The 15,475-nt window shown below is 45.7% G+C and overlaps 1 protein-coding gene across 1 annotated transcript; it reads left to right on the top strand.

Annotated features, from left to right (window-relative positions):
* Positions 1–35: 35 nt before the first annotated feature.
* LOC136638651 (macrophage mannose receptor 1-like) lies at positions 36–14,865 on the top strand. The gene is made up of 8 exons (XM_066612684.1): positions 36–83; positions 2,227–2,359; positions 3,178–3,285; positions 4,121–4,186; positions 6,341–6,730; positions 12,694–12,842; positions 13,598–13,713; positions 14,562–14,865. The coding sequence occupies exons 1-8, from the start codon at positions 36–38 to the stop codon at positions 14,686–14,688; spliced, it is 1,137 nt and encodes a 378-aa protein (XP_066468781.1). The 3' UTR covers positions 14,689–14,865.
* Positions 14,866–15,475: the final 610 nt, after the last annotated feature.

The raw sequence follows: 15,475 nt of genomic DNA, 5'->3' as shown, positions 1-15,475 counted from the left end.
CGATGTGATGGCGTCCTGGAAGGGATTTTACAGAAATGTGGATGAGCTTCAACATGGAGGAGCGGAGCAGAGAAGTCAGCCAGGTATGTGGCTTAATATGGCAGAGGTTAAAAAGTGGGTCAGAAATTGATCTGCTGATGATGGCAACGAGATGGCAATGAGACAGAGTCATTCCAGTTCAGAGTTTATTGACCTTCCTGCCCGTTCCCCTAACCTCACACAGGACAGTTTCAGACTATTTATGTTTCTCCCACCCCTGCCACACTGAGGCGGCAAGCATATACATACACGTTCCTGGGAGTAAGCCCCACTGGACACAATGGGACGTACTTCTGAGTAGAAAGCATAGCATTGTGCTGACATTCTTGATTTCTCACCCCAGTTCAAGAACTTCTGCAAAAGATGGCAGACCATCTTGGTTTGTCCTTAGAGCCCTTATGGATTCAGTTGGATTCTATAATGATCCAGAGGACATGTCCATCACAGTGCTCTTGTCTGTTGGAAAGAGTGGGGAAGCAGAGCAGTCAATGAAAGCATCCTGTTTCCTAAGGTAAATATCTCACCTGGCTACTTGCTATCAGTGAAACATACCCTGAGTTGTCCCTGCAACTAGCTTCAGGCCTAAACAGATGAGGCAGGGGTTCTGCTAAATTTTTGATGGGGTTTCCACTGGGTTTTGTGAGCGAGCAAGGCAGTCAGCGAGTCCACGGCCATGCCATGAATCTTTTACAAGAGCCTGATTGCTGTCCATCTTGTCGACAGGGATTTGTGAGTTTGGGTTTTTGATAGAAGAGGCGGTGTTTTGCAAGCCGCTTGGGCAGAGGCCGGTTAAGGTTTCACAAGGAACTCTTTATTCCTGGTTTTCATAGTTGTATGTAAATCTTCTGAGTGGTCAGAGGTTCCTACTACTTTGGAATACAGAACCCTAGAACTGTTCTCTTTGCGTGAAGGCGTGAGGGGGATGGCCTAGTGAGCATAGAGCACATCTTCTCCTGTGATGGTCTGGGAGGAAGAAAGAGTGTGCAGAGAAAGAGCAGGAAGGAAATTAGTATTAAGGACCATAGGGGGCAGGTAAAGGGTCTCAGGTGTGGGGACACTGTGCTGCCCTCCAGAGTCCCACAGGTGGCATTGCATCCAAATTCCAACATTGTCAATGACCCAATCCTGTGCATCCTATGAGCCCAATCCTATGCATGTCTACTCAGAAGTAAGCCCTATAATCGTGAGTGGAGCGTATTCCCTAGTAAATGTGGATGGGAATGTAGCCTCAGTCACTGTCTGGCCTCAGCTATCAATAGGTGACCTCTGCTTCCACATCAGCATTATTTATTTATATCCCATTATTTATTTAAATCCCATTTTTGTTCTGCCAGGTGAACTCCAGGTGATATACATGAGATTCCCAGGGAATATCCCATCCAGGGACTGACTAGGGCAGAGATGCTCTAGCATGGGAATATTCACTGTGTCATTCCAGTAACATGAGTGCATGTATGCAGGGCCTCCAAGAGGAATTTTATCAGGGGGTACAAAATTTCTTTTGGGCCCCTTTGCAGTAGGTGAAACAGAGTGGGGGAGGGTGGTGATGGGTGAGCAGAATGGGGGCAGGGAGGAAAAAAACAGGCAGGAGTAGGGGGAGGATAGAAACAGCTGGAAAAGTCTCTGGAGCCCAGGTCTACCCACCCATGTGGCACTGACAGCGAGATACTGTAATATGGAAAACCAAACACACTCCTAAGTCGCTCTAAAAACTTTTAAATGTAGCAAATCATGCAGAAAATTAGCATCATATTTAGGCTCAAGCTAGAATGGAAAGTTGTCCTCTGCATACCAAAACTTGCTTCTGCAGCAGCTGCAGTCTTGCAGCGGTGTCCCCGAGCTCCTCTACACTCCATTGTAAGCAGATCCACAAGCCAAAGAGCTACTGTAGCAGGCCAATTTCCTCCCAGATTTGACATAGTGTTAAGGAGTGTCATGTACACATTCCTTGGCCCAGCATATATGGCTTGCCAGTAGCTGCAGCTGCACCCTCCTGGTATTATCCCCAGCATCTTGTGAGGGCAACAAGTCTGAGTAGACAGGAAAATGTAAGATCCCAGGAAATTTCTAGGCCCCCTCCTTTGGCTCCTGGGCCCCCTTTTTGATCCTGGGCCCTAGTACAAATTACCCCCTTTACCCTCCTCTCCTAGGCCCTGCATGTACACATGCACATCCCCCCGCACACAGAGAGAGCTGCCTTACTGGAATTTTCCTTTCCGCCCAGCAGACACCATGATGTGCTCCGAGAACTGGAGTGTGTATGAGGAGATTGATCCTGCAGCCAAACGAGAGGGGAAGCAAATAAAGCCAAGGTCTCCAGGTAAGTGGAGGCGGTGCTCCACAGGGACTCACTGGAGGACTCCATCCTGTGAAACACATTGCACCAGGGCTGTTTTTCAGGAAGCTGCTCTCAGCAAGAGGCTTGAGAAAGGAATCTATTGGTAAGCCAAGTGGAAAACATGGAATCCTTGTAAGCCAAGAAGGCAAGACAAAGTCTTATGGCTCACTTTTTGCTGGTTGGCAACCTTCCGTCTCGAAAGACTATGGTATAAGCCTACAGCACCCGGTATTCCCAGGCTGTCTCCCATCCAAGTACTAACCAGGCCTGACCCTGCTTAGCTTCCAAGATCAGACAAGATTGCCTGGAGAAAAAGATACTTTAGCCAGATAGCTATGATAACAAGCTCTTTACATATTAAAGAAGCCTCAAAACTAGCCTATACAGGACATATGGAAACAGTTTAGATAGTTTTGGGATCTTAATTATGATAGAATTAAGGGGAAATACAGAAATACTGGATTCCTTGGATAGCTTCCTTTTTGATAAAGTGTTTTGTGCTTCATTTGGTACATTGCTCACTTGCTGTCCTTGTGTGTCTTAGAGCCCAATCCTACTCAGCATTTCTACTCTGATTTAAGTCCCATTTTAGTCAATTGAGCTTATTCCTAGGTAAGTGTGGATAGGATTGCAGCCTTATTCATGTACAGGTATTATTCTAAAGCAAATAAATAAATAAATTATACATGAAGGTTGTTTTTTTTAAGCAAATGCTTAATCGCTGCAGATATGCCACAGGAAATGGGATGGAAAAGTACTGGCAGGCTGAGAAAGAGTATGGTTTTCTCTTCTCTTCCCAGCCTGGAAGGCGCCTTGCACACGGAAGAGAGTGGTAGTATGCGGTGCTGCTGTTTTGGCTACTTCTGTGTTCCTGAATGTACTGCTGATTGCTCTGGGCATTCTGTACTGTAAGTGGTCTACTGGATCTCTTGAGAGTGATTGGATACTTGGGGGCCCATTGCTCAGGCAGAGAACTGCTGCCTTTATCAGGAGCTCAGGAAGGCTGCCCAGCTCAGTCTCTAGGCCAGATTTAATTTGAGGTGGTCGAGCGCAATTTTGAGCACCCCATCTTCTGTCCATTCAGGCCAGGTTGAAACCTCTGGGAATTAGCAGCTAGATCTTTCCCTTGTTTTGGGAGATCCGATGATATAATACTTCTCCACACTACATTGATTAAAGAATGAGCAAACTTCATCAGATGTTGGAAGAACGGACAAAAGTGGCAGGGAAGCAAGTGCTTGTCACTGTCCTTTGTATGCTGAATGGTCACTTGATCAATGGGGCAGGTAGATGAATGTGGCTCTGCAGCACAATACCTGTAGTACTTTTTGCTGACCTGGCTCTTCAGGTGGAAGAAAAATTTGTGTGCATGCCATCCATGCTCCACCATCTCTGCATGTCTGAATATGGTCTACATAAGTGAAATCCAACTTTCATGGATCACAACTCTGCAATCAATTACCAATCATTTGTGGGTGGGGGGAATCAACCCCACAGTTTTGGTCTATGCACATTGAATTTTTTTTGTGTGTAGGCTATATCCAGACTGTCTCTGTGCATGTGTGTGTGTGGGGGGGGGGTGTCTGTGGAGAAGTACATTGAGATGCAGGAAGGGACAGTGTGCAATCTCTCTATGAGATTGGCAGGGTCAGCAAAGAGGGTGCTGTCCAGTTTGGTGGCCAGGCCTCCAGTTCTGATCCTTTGAGTATTAAACTCTTTCTCTTTGTGTTTGTACCTGTACAGATTCTAAGATGGATTCTACTTTGGAGCAAGTGAGTACAGAGAACAAGCTGCCCCAAGAGAAAACAGGTGAGTGCCTGTGGGAGTTGTGAACTGCATTCTGAAGCCCAAACTCTGCATCCCTGGCTCTCAGAGGCTGGAAAGTATCCCCTGTTCTAGTCCAGGCATGAACCCACTTTAGGGTGGAGTAAGAGTTCTCTGTTCATCAAAGGTTTGTTGAGCTCTGTCACCAAGAACCATAGAGCAGAAATACACTGGACTCTGAAGTGTCTTTTATGGTAGGAACATGCCAAAACCAATTTAAACTACTTTAGCCGTCTGGAAACATTTCACAAAAACCTGGGAATGTTAATTCTGTGCAGATGCTAAGAATTCTGTGCCAAGGTCTCTGGCCTTTGCAGAGAACTCCAGTTCCCAGGGTTCCTTGAAAGGGAAGCTACATTGGTTTAAGGACCCGATCCTATCCAACTTTTCCCAGCCATGCCAATGGGGTATGTACTGCATCCTTTAGTTGGGGGGGGGGAGCAGTCAAGGAGAGAAGGGAGTGTTTTATTCCCTTGCATTGCAGCTACATCCTGGAAAGTTGGATGGCTTACAGCTCAAGCCTATGTATATCTACCCAGAAGTACGTTCCACTGTGTTCAGTTGGTCTTACTTCCAGGAAGGTGTGTATAAGATTGCCCCCTGCTAACTGGATAAGAGGCACTTTTTCAAGTGAGTGCTCCTCTTTTATTTAGCAGAGGGAGAGTAACTGGCCCTCTTCACCCCAGCAGTGTCTTTTCTAGTGGCTGTCTGCTGGTGCACTTTGCATCTATTTAGATTGTGAGCCCTCCTGGGACAGGGAGCCATTAGATAATTGATTTTTCTCTGTAAACCGCTTTGTGAACTTTCTGTTGAAAAATGGTATATAAATACTGTTAATAATAATGATGATGATGATAATTGCAGCTTTAGGCTTGTACTGTTCTGTCGGTGTGCTTTAGGATTTTGCTGTGGCAATCCTCAGCGGCCTGTGATATAGATTAGCATCCAGGCAGCTCCAAACCAACTTCTCTGACCTCCCTTTCTCCCAACAGCCAGCAGGCACACATCAAAATCACACATGAGCTGACTCCATCATTCATACTAAATAGAAATGATAAAACCTTTGTGTGAGGTTTTGTTGTCCTAACAAATGGGTCACAATTCTTACCCTAGTCTGATTCCTATCTTCTGCTATTCATACCAATAAACCTAGAAAGCCCGCTTGCACAGCTAAAACTCCCCATTGAGGAAGGGATCAGCTCTTGTGAACCACCTGTCTTCTCTGCTTTGATTTAACTAAATTTGAAACAACAAATAAGAGGGGACAGCCAGGCTCAGACTTGAAGCAGAAGAGCAAGGTTGGTTGATGTGTCAAAAACGTGAGAGGACTACAAGTTCAAGGGGCCAACCTACTCCCACCACACCTTTTGGAAGTTCCTCCAACATGCTCTATCTCCATTCTACCCATGCAAACCACTTCCATCTGTTATGGTAGCTAAAGAGAACCTCCATGATCAGAGACAGGATACTGTTGATGTGGCTCTGTTTAATGCAGCATCAGGTGCACTGGAGAGGTGGTGAATTGGCAGAGTGCACTCCCCACCCCCTTATCCATCTGCTGTCTCTTCCTCTAACCCAGTGATTTTCTAGCTTTTTCATCTCATGGCACACTGACAAGGCACTAACATGGTAATGCACGCCATCGGTTTTTTTTTGGCAATTGACAAGGCACACTGCACTGACAGCAGGGGCTCAAACCCCCCCAATGGCCCTGCTAATAAATGACCCTCCCACAAGCTCCCACCACACACTGGCAGACTATTTGCAGCACACCAATGTGCCATGGCACACTGGTTGAAAATTGCTGTCTTAGGCCCAATCCTATCTGATTTTCCAGTGCCAGTGCAACCATGCCAATGAGGCAAGTGCTGCATCCTGTGGTAGGGATGCAGTCACAAAGGGCTCCTCAAGGTAAGGGGACATTTGTTCCCTTACCTCAGGGCTGCATTGCAGCTACAGGGCTGAAAAGTTGGATAGGATTGAGCCCTTAGAGCCTTGGCTCTGTTCCTGCTGCTGAACCCAGTCCCAGACCTAAATGATCTCTCTCTCTTTCTCTTCCCTCTGTCCAACCTTGATGTTTTTCTATCTACTTACCTCTTACTTACCCTGTTTCCCCCCCCTACGTGTCCCCTACCCCAGTTCCCAGCTCCTTTGCTCTGTACAATGAAAAACATAAGCTTTGTGTGGCTGTGCAACAGCCCAACTACCTCACAGCAGCCTCCTGCAACTTGAACAGCACAGCACAGCTCTTCCAATGGGTCAACAGAAGTCTCCTCCGTCACATGGACTCACAGCTCTGTGTGGCTGCTGGAACTGCAATGAGCAAAACGGCCCTCTTTTTGCAGCCCTGCAACGCTGGAAGCCCTCTCCAGCACTGGGAATGCCGTGATGGTGATCTGCTGGCCCTTGAGGGCAAGAAGCTATACTTCAACTATGGCAACAACATCAAGAGGGTGGTGATGCTGTATGATCGCGATGGACCCTGGAGCCGCTGGCTTATTAATGGTACCCGCAGCAATATCTGCCGCAGTAAGTCCTGCAGCACACCTTGTTCCCCTCCAGGCACTTTGTTCACCATGTCCAGGGAGGAAGCATGCGTGTGGTCAGATAGACTGAGTGGACAGTTTGTGCCAAAGGGCATCTTCTCATGGGGCAAGGAAATCAACTTATCTATGGAGAACTGACAACCAAAGTCACAGGGCTCCACATCTCCTATTCCTACCCTACTTAACCCGAGACCTGTTTTGAGTGCTGCAGCTGTGATCCAATCATCTCTGCCTAGCAAGCACTCTATAGTTCTTCAAAGCACTGAGTCATGTGCCTGTGTTTGAGGACACATTCACCCTAGCTTCATCACTGCCCAAACCCCGGCCCTGGGGCCACTTGTGGCCCCCGAAACCTCTCAATGCAGCCCTCAGGGAGCCCCCAGCCTGATGCAACTGCTCTCAGCGTGAGGGCGACTGTTTGACCTCCCGCATGAGCTGTGGGATGAGGGCTCTTTCCACTGCTTGCTGTTTCACGTCTATGATGCAGTAGTGGCAGCAAATGAAAGGCCAGCCTTGCTTTGTGCAAGGCCTTTTATAGGTCTTGAGCTATTGCAAGACCATTCATTCATTCATATAAGTTCATCTTTAATATATTCATTTATGTAAACTTATGTAAATTTATTCAAATCTTATGTGTCACAGTGTCAGAGAGACAATGTGGCCCTCCTGCCAAAAACTTTGGACACCCCTGATTTAACCTATTGCCACAAACTGTGTGCTAAATGTGAAGCACTATCCAGCATACAAAAGAACATGTTTTCTGTCCAGAGGGCTTACAATCAACTTTAAAGGGACCTGATAGGAAAGTAGATCTGGTAGGGGCTGAAGGTATGGCCAAATGGATGGTTCAAGAAAGGAGTAAATCTTGAAGGGAGGGAAGAGAAGAAAATGCTTTGGCAACTGCCAGGAGTAATTTCCCCAAGGCAAGACCATGAGGTCAACTGAAGCAGCAACCTGAGGCAGCAGATTTGGGGGCATCCATCTTCCTCCACTGCTCTTCCTTTTCCATTCCAGGGAGTGGAAGGAAGATGGAGGCAAAGAGGAGGAGAAATGTGGAGGGGAGGAGAGGCTGGTGCATCATCATGTAAGAGGGGGCAGCATTTGGAATGCCCCCTCAGCTGTCAAGAGGTCTTCATTCAGCCTTGCTCCAAGGAGTGAGACGTGGTGCTGCAAGAGAAGAGAGGGAAGGGAAAATAAATAGTCAGTAGGAAAAGGTGTTGATTTTTAACAAAGAAGCCAGGTAGCTTTACATTGATGGAGCATAGGAAGCAGCATGAGTTCATGGGGAAAACAGCACTCTAGCAAAGTGACCCCAAAGGACTGTTGGGGGGGGGGGGAGATCTAAATCATCATAATAGTTCCATCATAATCAAGAATTGCCCTTTCTTCTACTTTCAATCTCTCCATCATGGCGCTTGCTGTTTTTGCTCACCCTGCAGCCTCTATCCTGCCTTCATCTGCAATTGCTTCTTGCATTGCTCTGCCAGCTGAAGCCCTTGTCGTTCATGCTGCATCCCCCTGTACTCACAGCTTATTAGCTTGGGCTTCACAGTATTACAAGTTTGACACGTTTGCAACAGTGCTTCCTTATATGCAGAAAAGGAGCCTGTCATCTTTTCACCTCCAGCAATATGAGCACAACTCTAGAAAAATTCTAGCCCTCAATTTAAAATCCAATTCCCCTACAGGTTCATAGTTCATGATCAACTGGGTTTGAATCCCACTGCTGTTGCCACTGCATGTCACATGAAAGGGGGTTATGGAGAGATGAGATGAGTTAAATTCCCTTTCTCTTAACACCCTCACATGGTCATATGAACACCAAGGGGGGACTCTAAAATCTTACCTGCAAAGTCCTTTTCAATGGTAACAAGAAGGATTTTTAAAATTAGCCATCAACTGCCACCATATACTAGAAACCTTTCCTATGGTTAGGTGTGGAAGGGATCACACAACTAATACGCATATTAAACTGAACCAACAAAATAAACTTTATTCAGACAGGTTGCTAAGCTTTATTTGCTTAGATGCTCTGTTCCTTATAAGGTTACTCCATACAAGAATAACTAGATCCTATAACGATAGTTCAATTCCCTAAGTAACTGAGGTCACCAATTACCCCTTCCCATCTCCCCTCAGTCATATTCATGCTTCCCTGGAAAGCAAGCTGGTTTATTCTGCAAACCCAGGAAGCTCCTTCCTGAAGTTTTCCCTAAGGTCCTTGCACCAAAGGCCTCAGCCTCATGCTTTTGCTGAATCCAGTGGCATAGCTAGAGGGGGTACAAAGCAATAGGTTTTTCAGGAAGCCTCATCGCAGCATGCAAGTAGCCGCTCCTTCTTCCCTTCAGAGCCATTCTGGGCCACTAGAGCAAAACAGAGGCATTGCTCTTGCAGCCCAGAATAGCCCAAAGGGCTGCTTGAACACCACAGTGAGGCTTCCTGCAAAACTTAGTGCTTTGCTCCCCCTCTAGCTACACCACTGGCTGAATCACCATCTGGAAGACATCACTGAGTAGCCCACTCCTGGCTCTTCATTCCAAAGGGTCTTCAGGGAAGGTTCCCTTAACTGCTCCCTCCCCCAGCCTCTAAGGCCACAATCCTAACCCCTTATGTCAGTGCTTTCCAGCCAGTGCTTTCCATGCCAATGGGACATGTCCTGCATCCTGCAGTTGGGTGTCACTCGCGGAGGCCTCCTCAAAGTGAGGGAATGTTTGTTCCTTTACCTCAGAGCTGCATTGCCCTTATGTCAGTGGTGGAAAGTACTGACATAAGGGGTTAGGATTGCACCCTATCAGTCACAAGTTCCTCTCCTGGCCTTCATATTCTCTGCCTCTTTGTTTTTCTTCTGGGAATGCTGCCTTTGAATCCCAACAACCAACCCTACTCACTGTCTCGGCTGCCCCTTTTATTTTGTCCCTCTCAGCTTCTGTGGCCAATCAAGATGCACTCTCTCAACATTACTGGCAATTGACCCATAGTAAAAGCCAATAGAACTCTTGGAGAGAATTTTGAATAGACAGTTGGAAGTGGCCATGTTGATCAATCAGAGCTGCAGGTTTATAACGCCTTCTGGACCATTTTGCTAGTCTTATAATACTCAAATTTCCATAGTTCTGTCATCGTTGATTAACTGGTGTACATTACTGTGACTGTCAAAGCTCTGCTCCCTCAGCACAACCTGTCAGCAGTAAGACCCTTATGATATAGCTGTTTTCTCACAGACTCCACCAGCTCAGCCTTTAACCTGAGGTTCTGTTCTGTCCAAGTTACCTCTGTATCCTGTTTCTATGCCGAATATCAGCAAGCAGTGGGTCATTATAGTAGGCAGTGGTGACACGTGATGCAATCACTACTTTATTGCCAGCTATAAGACCAAAGAGTTTTAGCAGCAGGTGTAGAGAGGAAAGGGTTGGTGGTGGAGCTGGGAGATGCTGAAAACAGGGCAGTGGTAAGACTGGGCAGCCATTTGAATGTGAGAGGAGAGGGACAATGCCAGGGTTGTACCCTCCCATTCAGTGCTGATGACAAGCATTACAGGAGTGTGTGGAGGACTTAGATGGAAAGATCAGGGTAGGCTTGCTCTTCCCTAGGCCTCCTTTGGTACTGATATTTATTTATTTTTCACATTTTTATACCACCCTTCCTCCAAGAAACTCAGGGTGCTGTGCATTGTTCCTCTCCTCCTTTTGCCCTCACAACAACCCTGTGAGGTAGGTGAAGCTGAGAGATAGTGACTGGCCCAAGGTCACCCAGAAAGATTCATGGCTATTCTAGCTCATTACGATGCATCCCTGTAACAAGCGCTCTTCAGCAGCCACAGCAGTTGGCTCCCCAGTCCTCAGTGTCATCAGCTTCCACGTCGTGACACTCTCTGTCATCAAAGTGAAATCAGCAGACTCTTGCAGCACCATAAAGGTGAAGATATTAAGCTTTTGTGGACTCGAGCCCCCTTCATCAGATGCACATCCATGGTTGCTAATTGTACGTAAGCACAAACACAAAATATATTCACATGGGTGGGGGTGGAGAATGTCACCCACAGAACCAGAGGGCTATGAAATGTTCTGAGAGCATTTCAATCTCCCAGGACACTGTACTGCTGATTAAAGGTCACTAATCGAGCACAAGGAACTTTCAAGGGAGACTCCAGCATGAAACAGATGAGTTAGAATTGAACAGGAGTCCTAATCCTATCTTCTCAGATTTAAATGGAGAAAGTGTTTTCCTGTCTCTTTGCACATGCTACATATCTTAAGTTAGCCTCAAAGACCACAGTATTGCCATTTGTCACTGTGCTTATTTCATATATGAGATATAGATAGGCTTAAACAGGAACAATGGTTTCTTGATCCATGCCATCTGTCAAATAACTTTGCGTAGCCAGGAAGACTGTGTTATCACCAATTACTGCTGTGGCAATTTATTGCTGGGCTTCTATCACATATACTTTATATAAGAATGGCCACATACCCTGCTTGCATTTCACAGTCCTCTGGCCACCAGGTCCATAATTCTATACACGGATGTAGAGGGGGGGGAAATAAAATTATATATACATCCACCTACTGAGAATTTCACTTCATGAATCTGATTAAGTTGGCTCCAGTCCACAAAAACTTCAGCGATAATACATTCACTAGTCTTTAAGTTTATTTTTATTTATTTAAGAAATTTATATCCCACCTTTCTCATTCCAAAGCAAATGTCTAAGGGCTCAATCCTATCCAACTTTCCAGTGCTGGTGTAACCATGCCAATGGGGCATGCGCTGCATTCTGTGGTGGGGGGGAGCAGTCATAGAGGCCTCCTCAAGGTATGGGAACATTTGTTCCCTCACCTCGGGACTGCACTGTGGCTGCTGGAAAGTTTGATAGGATTGGGCCCTAAGACAGCTTACAGAATATTAGAATCAAGTTAAAAGTATTGGTAAAGGTCAAAGTATTGGTCAAAGTATCGGTAATGGTATATAGGTAAAAACATCAAATAAGGCATTAAAACATTAAATTTTAACATAAAACGTAAACCAAAACAGCAAAATCTAGCAAATATCATTGGGTCAATGGGGAACAAATAAGTCCAGGGAGGCAGTCAAGTCACAGCAATTTCACCAAAAAGCCATGAGAGAGGGAGAGAAGGCTTGCCCCCAAGCTGCCACCCATCTCATTTGGGACAAAGGTGGCACTTGGTAGAAGAACTCCCTCAGATGACCTAAGAGGGTAGGCTGGAATGTATGGAAGGAGGCAGCCTTTCAGATAGCTTGGACTGATATCATGGAGGGCCTAAAGGGTTAGAACTAGTACCTTGAATTGGGAACGGAAGCAAATGGGCTGCCAGGGTAACTGCTGAAATAGTGGTCCAGCCGAGTCATATCGTCTGGTCCCCGTAACCACTCGAGCAGCCACATTCTGCACTGATTACAGTTTCCGAGGTGTTTTAGAGGGTAGCCCCACACAGAGTGCATTGCAGTAGTCCCATCTTGAAATTACTGAAGTATGGGTCACTGTAACCAAGCTCCCACAAGAATTACTTACTTTTTTCTGCTGCAACAGGCAAGCAAGGCTGGTCCTCTGAAAGTTGTTCCTGCAGCACAGTAGATGGAGCAGGAGCCCCCCAAACAGAAGAACTGCCTTGCTGAATCATACACTGGTTCATTTACTCCAGCACTTGGTGCCCAGCAGCAATTAGCCAGATGCTTCCAGAAATTATGCCATAGCTGTATTGTTTGCTCCCTAGAACTCAGAGATATACTGTACTGCCTCTGAATACGGAAGTTCCATGCTCTGTTTAAATTGCATAAGATGAAAGGGGAATGTACTCTTGAGCCTTCCAGAACTAGTCCTAACACGAATACTTCCTGGATACTGTAATATCCAGAATACTTACTGGAAACATTTTTTTTTCCTTTCTGCCTGCAAAAAGTGGGTAAAATCTGCTTTCCCTCTCACAGCAGCCTGCATCCCCTCTGCCTGGGATTGGATCCTCATTCAGGACAGCTACTACTTCTTGTCCCGCTCACCGGGAACTTGGGATGTTGCTAACCAATCATGCACTTCCATGGAGTCCCACCTAGTGATGATCAGCAGTACAGAAGAGAAGGTTGGTAAAGCTGAGTGGCTAGAGAGGAGGAAGGTGATAAGCAAAGCAATTTGATGTAGACCCGGGTTGCCTGAGCAAAATATGCTTCTGGCCCTCATGGCATTTTTGAGAGAATAAAGTACCCTCCAAGAATACAGACATTGACCACCACTGGTCTCTACAAGCGGATCTTGCAAGAGTATTTCAGATTATCATGGATCTTTCAAAGATCATCATTCCACAAGAAATCTTCCTACCTGGCTAATGATGCTGCTGTATTTTGCATAGAGTGAGAGAGAGGCAAGACCCTCAGCTCAAACCAGTCTATGAGGGTGTACACAGTACTGGATGGGGATCCTTCACCTTAACAGAAAAACCCTATGAGTGTGTAACACACTGAGTTGGGATGAGTCTGCTTGTATGACTTCTCAACTCATGTAATCTGCAAATACACAGGAGCAGAGTTTCACTAGGATGTTGCATCTGGCCCCAGTGGCGTAGCTAAGGGGGGCAGGAGGTACTTTGCCCTGGGTACCATGTCTTGAAGGGGTGCCAATTCGCACCCCCGATAGTGGATCCCAAGGTGTTGGAAGAAGTTCTGAGGCACAGGAAGGCCGCATGTGGCCTCCCTGTGTCTCAGAATGTCTTAGAAAGCCTCCTAAGGCCATCCTTGACCAATAGGGGAGATGGGAAGGAGTGACCTAAATTACTTATTGAACTAAGGGTGGCTACGACTGTGGTTATTACTCTTCTGAAATGTATTCTCTCTGCATCAGGGCCATATTGCAGAAATAATGAAAGCTTCAACCTGCTGGATTGGCCTCACTGACCATATGCTTGATGGTGATTGGAAGTGGGTGGATGGAACACGTGTAGGACCTGACTACAAGAGGTATTCCATAACTCTATGCCAAACCACCTCCCCCAGCTCTCCATCTGGGTTCTCTTAACTCTGCTAGCCTCTGACCATGTTTCCTATTACCCATTATAAACTCGCAACATTTACATTCCATCCACATCCTCCCAGCAGCTCAGAGCAGTGTTTTTGCCTGGGAGATCCATGAGCTTCAGAGAGAAAGTGACAAGGCTGAAGGAGGCCACCTAGCAAGCTTCACAGCTGAGCAGAGACTGAATCTGTGTTCTCCACATCCAGGCTCCATTGTACAATGCAGGTCTATTTAGCCAAGGATGTTTGACATTGCTAGTTTTATACCACAGTTGCTGTGACAGCTTCGTAACAGCAGTGCCTCATTCTATGGGAAAGCTTGAATTCATCTAATGGGGCCACAGCAACAAATCTTGCAACAAATTGTTTATAACAAGATGCTTTTTCTAATCCAGTGTTTGAAGTTGTTTCCCAGATAGAATACTCAGTTGCTGCCATTTTACATTCCCTATCAAAGGTCTTTCCCACGTTCAGTAAGAAAAGGCAGTAGAACATCCTTATTTGTCCACTGCACTCATTATATTAACCATTATCTGAATATTGTCAGGCAGCCTCTGACCTAAAAGCTGAGTTAATTTTTAGTTGTCTAGCCTGCTATTTAGAATCCTTACCAAATCTTGTAATGCTGGTTTGGGACACCTATGCAGAAACCTTTCTTCTTTATTCAGCAATGATCTTTGCTTTCTTCCAACATTTTGGACACACATTTTCCTGCAATTTCCTTTAGAGTCTTAAGAAAAATGAAACCGGAATGTTAACATCTCTCATTTTAAGCCAGTGTTTTGTCCTTGTAGCTACTGGCGTCAAGGTCAGCCCAACGGTGGAAAGGCTGAGAACTGTGGACTAATGATGAAAGACAGCTTCTGGTATGACAACCCCTGCACAGAGGCACATCACTGGATCTGTGAAAGGAAGCATTAATTCAGTGCGGTGGAGTTTCCCCTACTTTGCTATGCTGCCCCCAGCTTTCAGCACCAAAAAACCTTCCAGCTCACTTCACTGCTTGACAACCAAAGAAACTTGATGGCAAGTTCAACTGCATACCCTCTGGTTCTACCCAGTACTGCAGGATTTTGTGAGTGAGTGAGTGAGTGAGTGAGTGAGGAATGCTCAGATGCTGTACAAGAAAACCAAAGTTGTACAGCTTTCAATAAAACATCTGTAAATCTGCTAACTTGGTGAATGCACTCAGCATGCTAATTTGTTTTTGTAGTTTGGATGTGCAACAGCTTCTGCTTTTATAAGTACAGTATAGTGTTTTGCAAAATGCTATTTTCTTGGAACATGCTGATGTGAAGCAAGATATTTGTATACTGTTGTGTTTGACATCTTTGCAGACAATAGATTATTGTTTCTGCAAAAAAGAAAATGACATTTACTGTTGAGGGTAAAGTCAGTCCCTAAAATACTTAAGGTAATTAACTCATTTGAAAGTTTGTCTGTCAGGCTAAACTAATTTTGGGACTATCTGCCCAAAATTACCTTTGTTTTATTTTTTATGATGTGCAGTTTAATGATTGTAAATTGCTTTGACTTGCCAATCAGCAAGAAATACAGTATCAGTGATGGGCACTTGAGTCATGAAAACACTGATTTTTTTGTGACTTGTGCTAACTGAAGACATGGACGTCACTGACTCCAACCAACTAGCGATTCAGAGCCAGTGACTCCGCAGTGAATCATGACTTGAGCAACAACTAGCCTTTTG

This window comes from Tiliqua scincoides, chromosome 2, assembly GCF_035046505.1.
Source record: "Tiliqua scincoides isolate rTilSci1 chromosome 2, rTilSci1.hap2, whole genome shotgun sequence".
NCBI classification, from domain to species: Eukaryota; Metazoa; Chordata; class Lepidosauria; order Squamata; family Scincidae; genus Tiliqua; species Tiliqua scincoides.
This window is presented reverse-complemented; position numbering and strand designations above follow the sequence as displayed.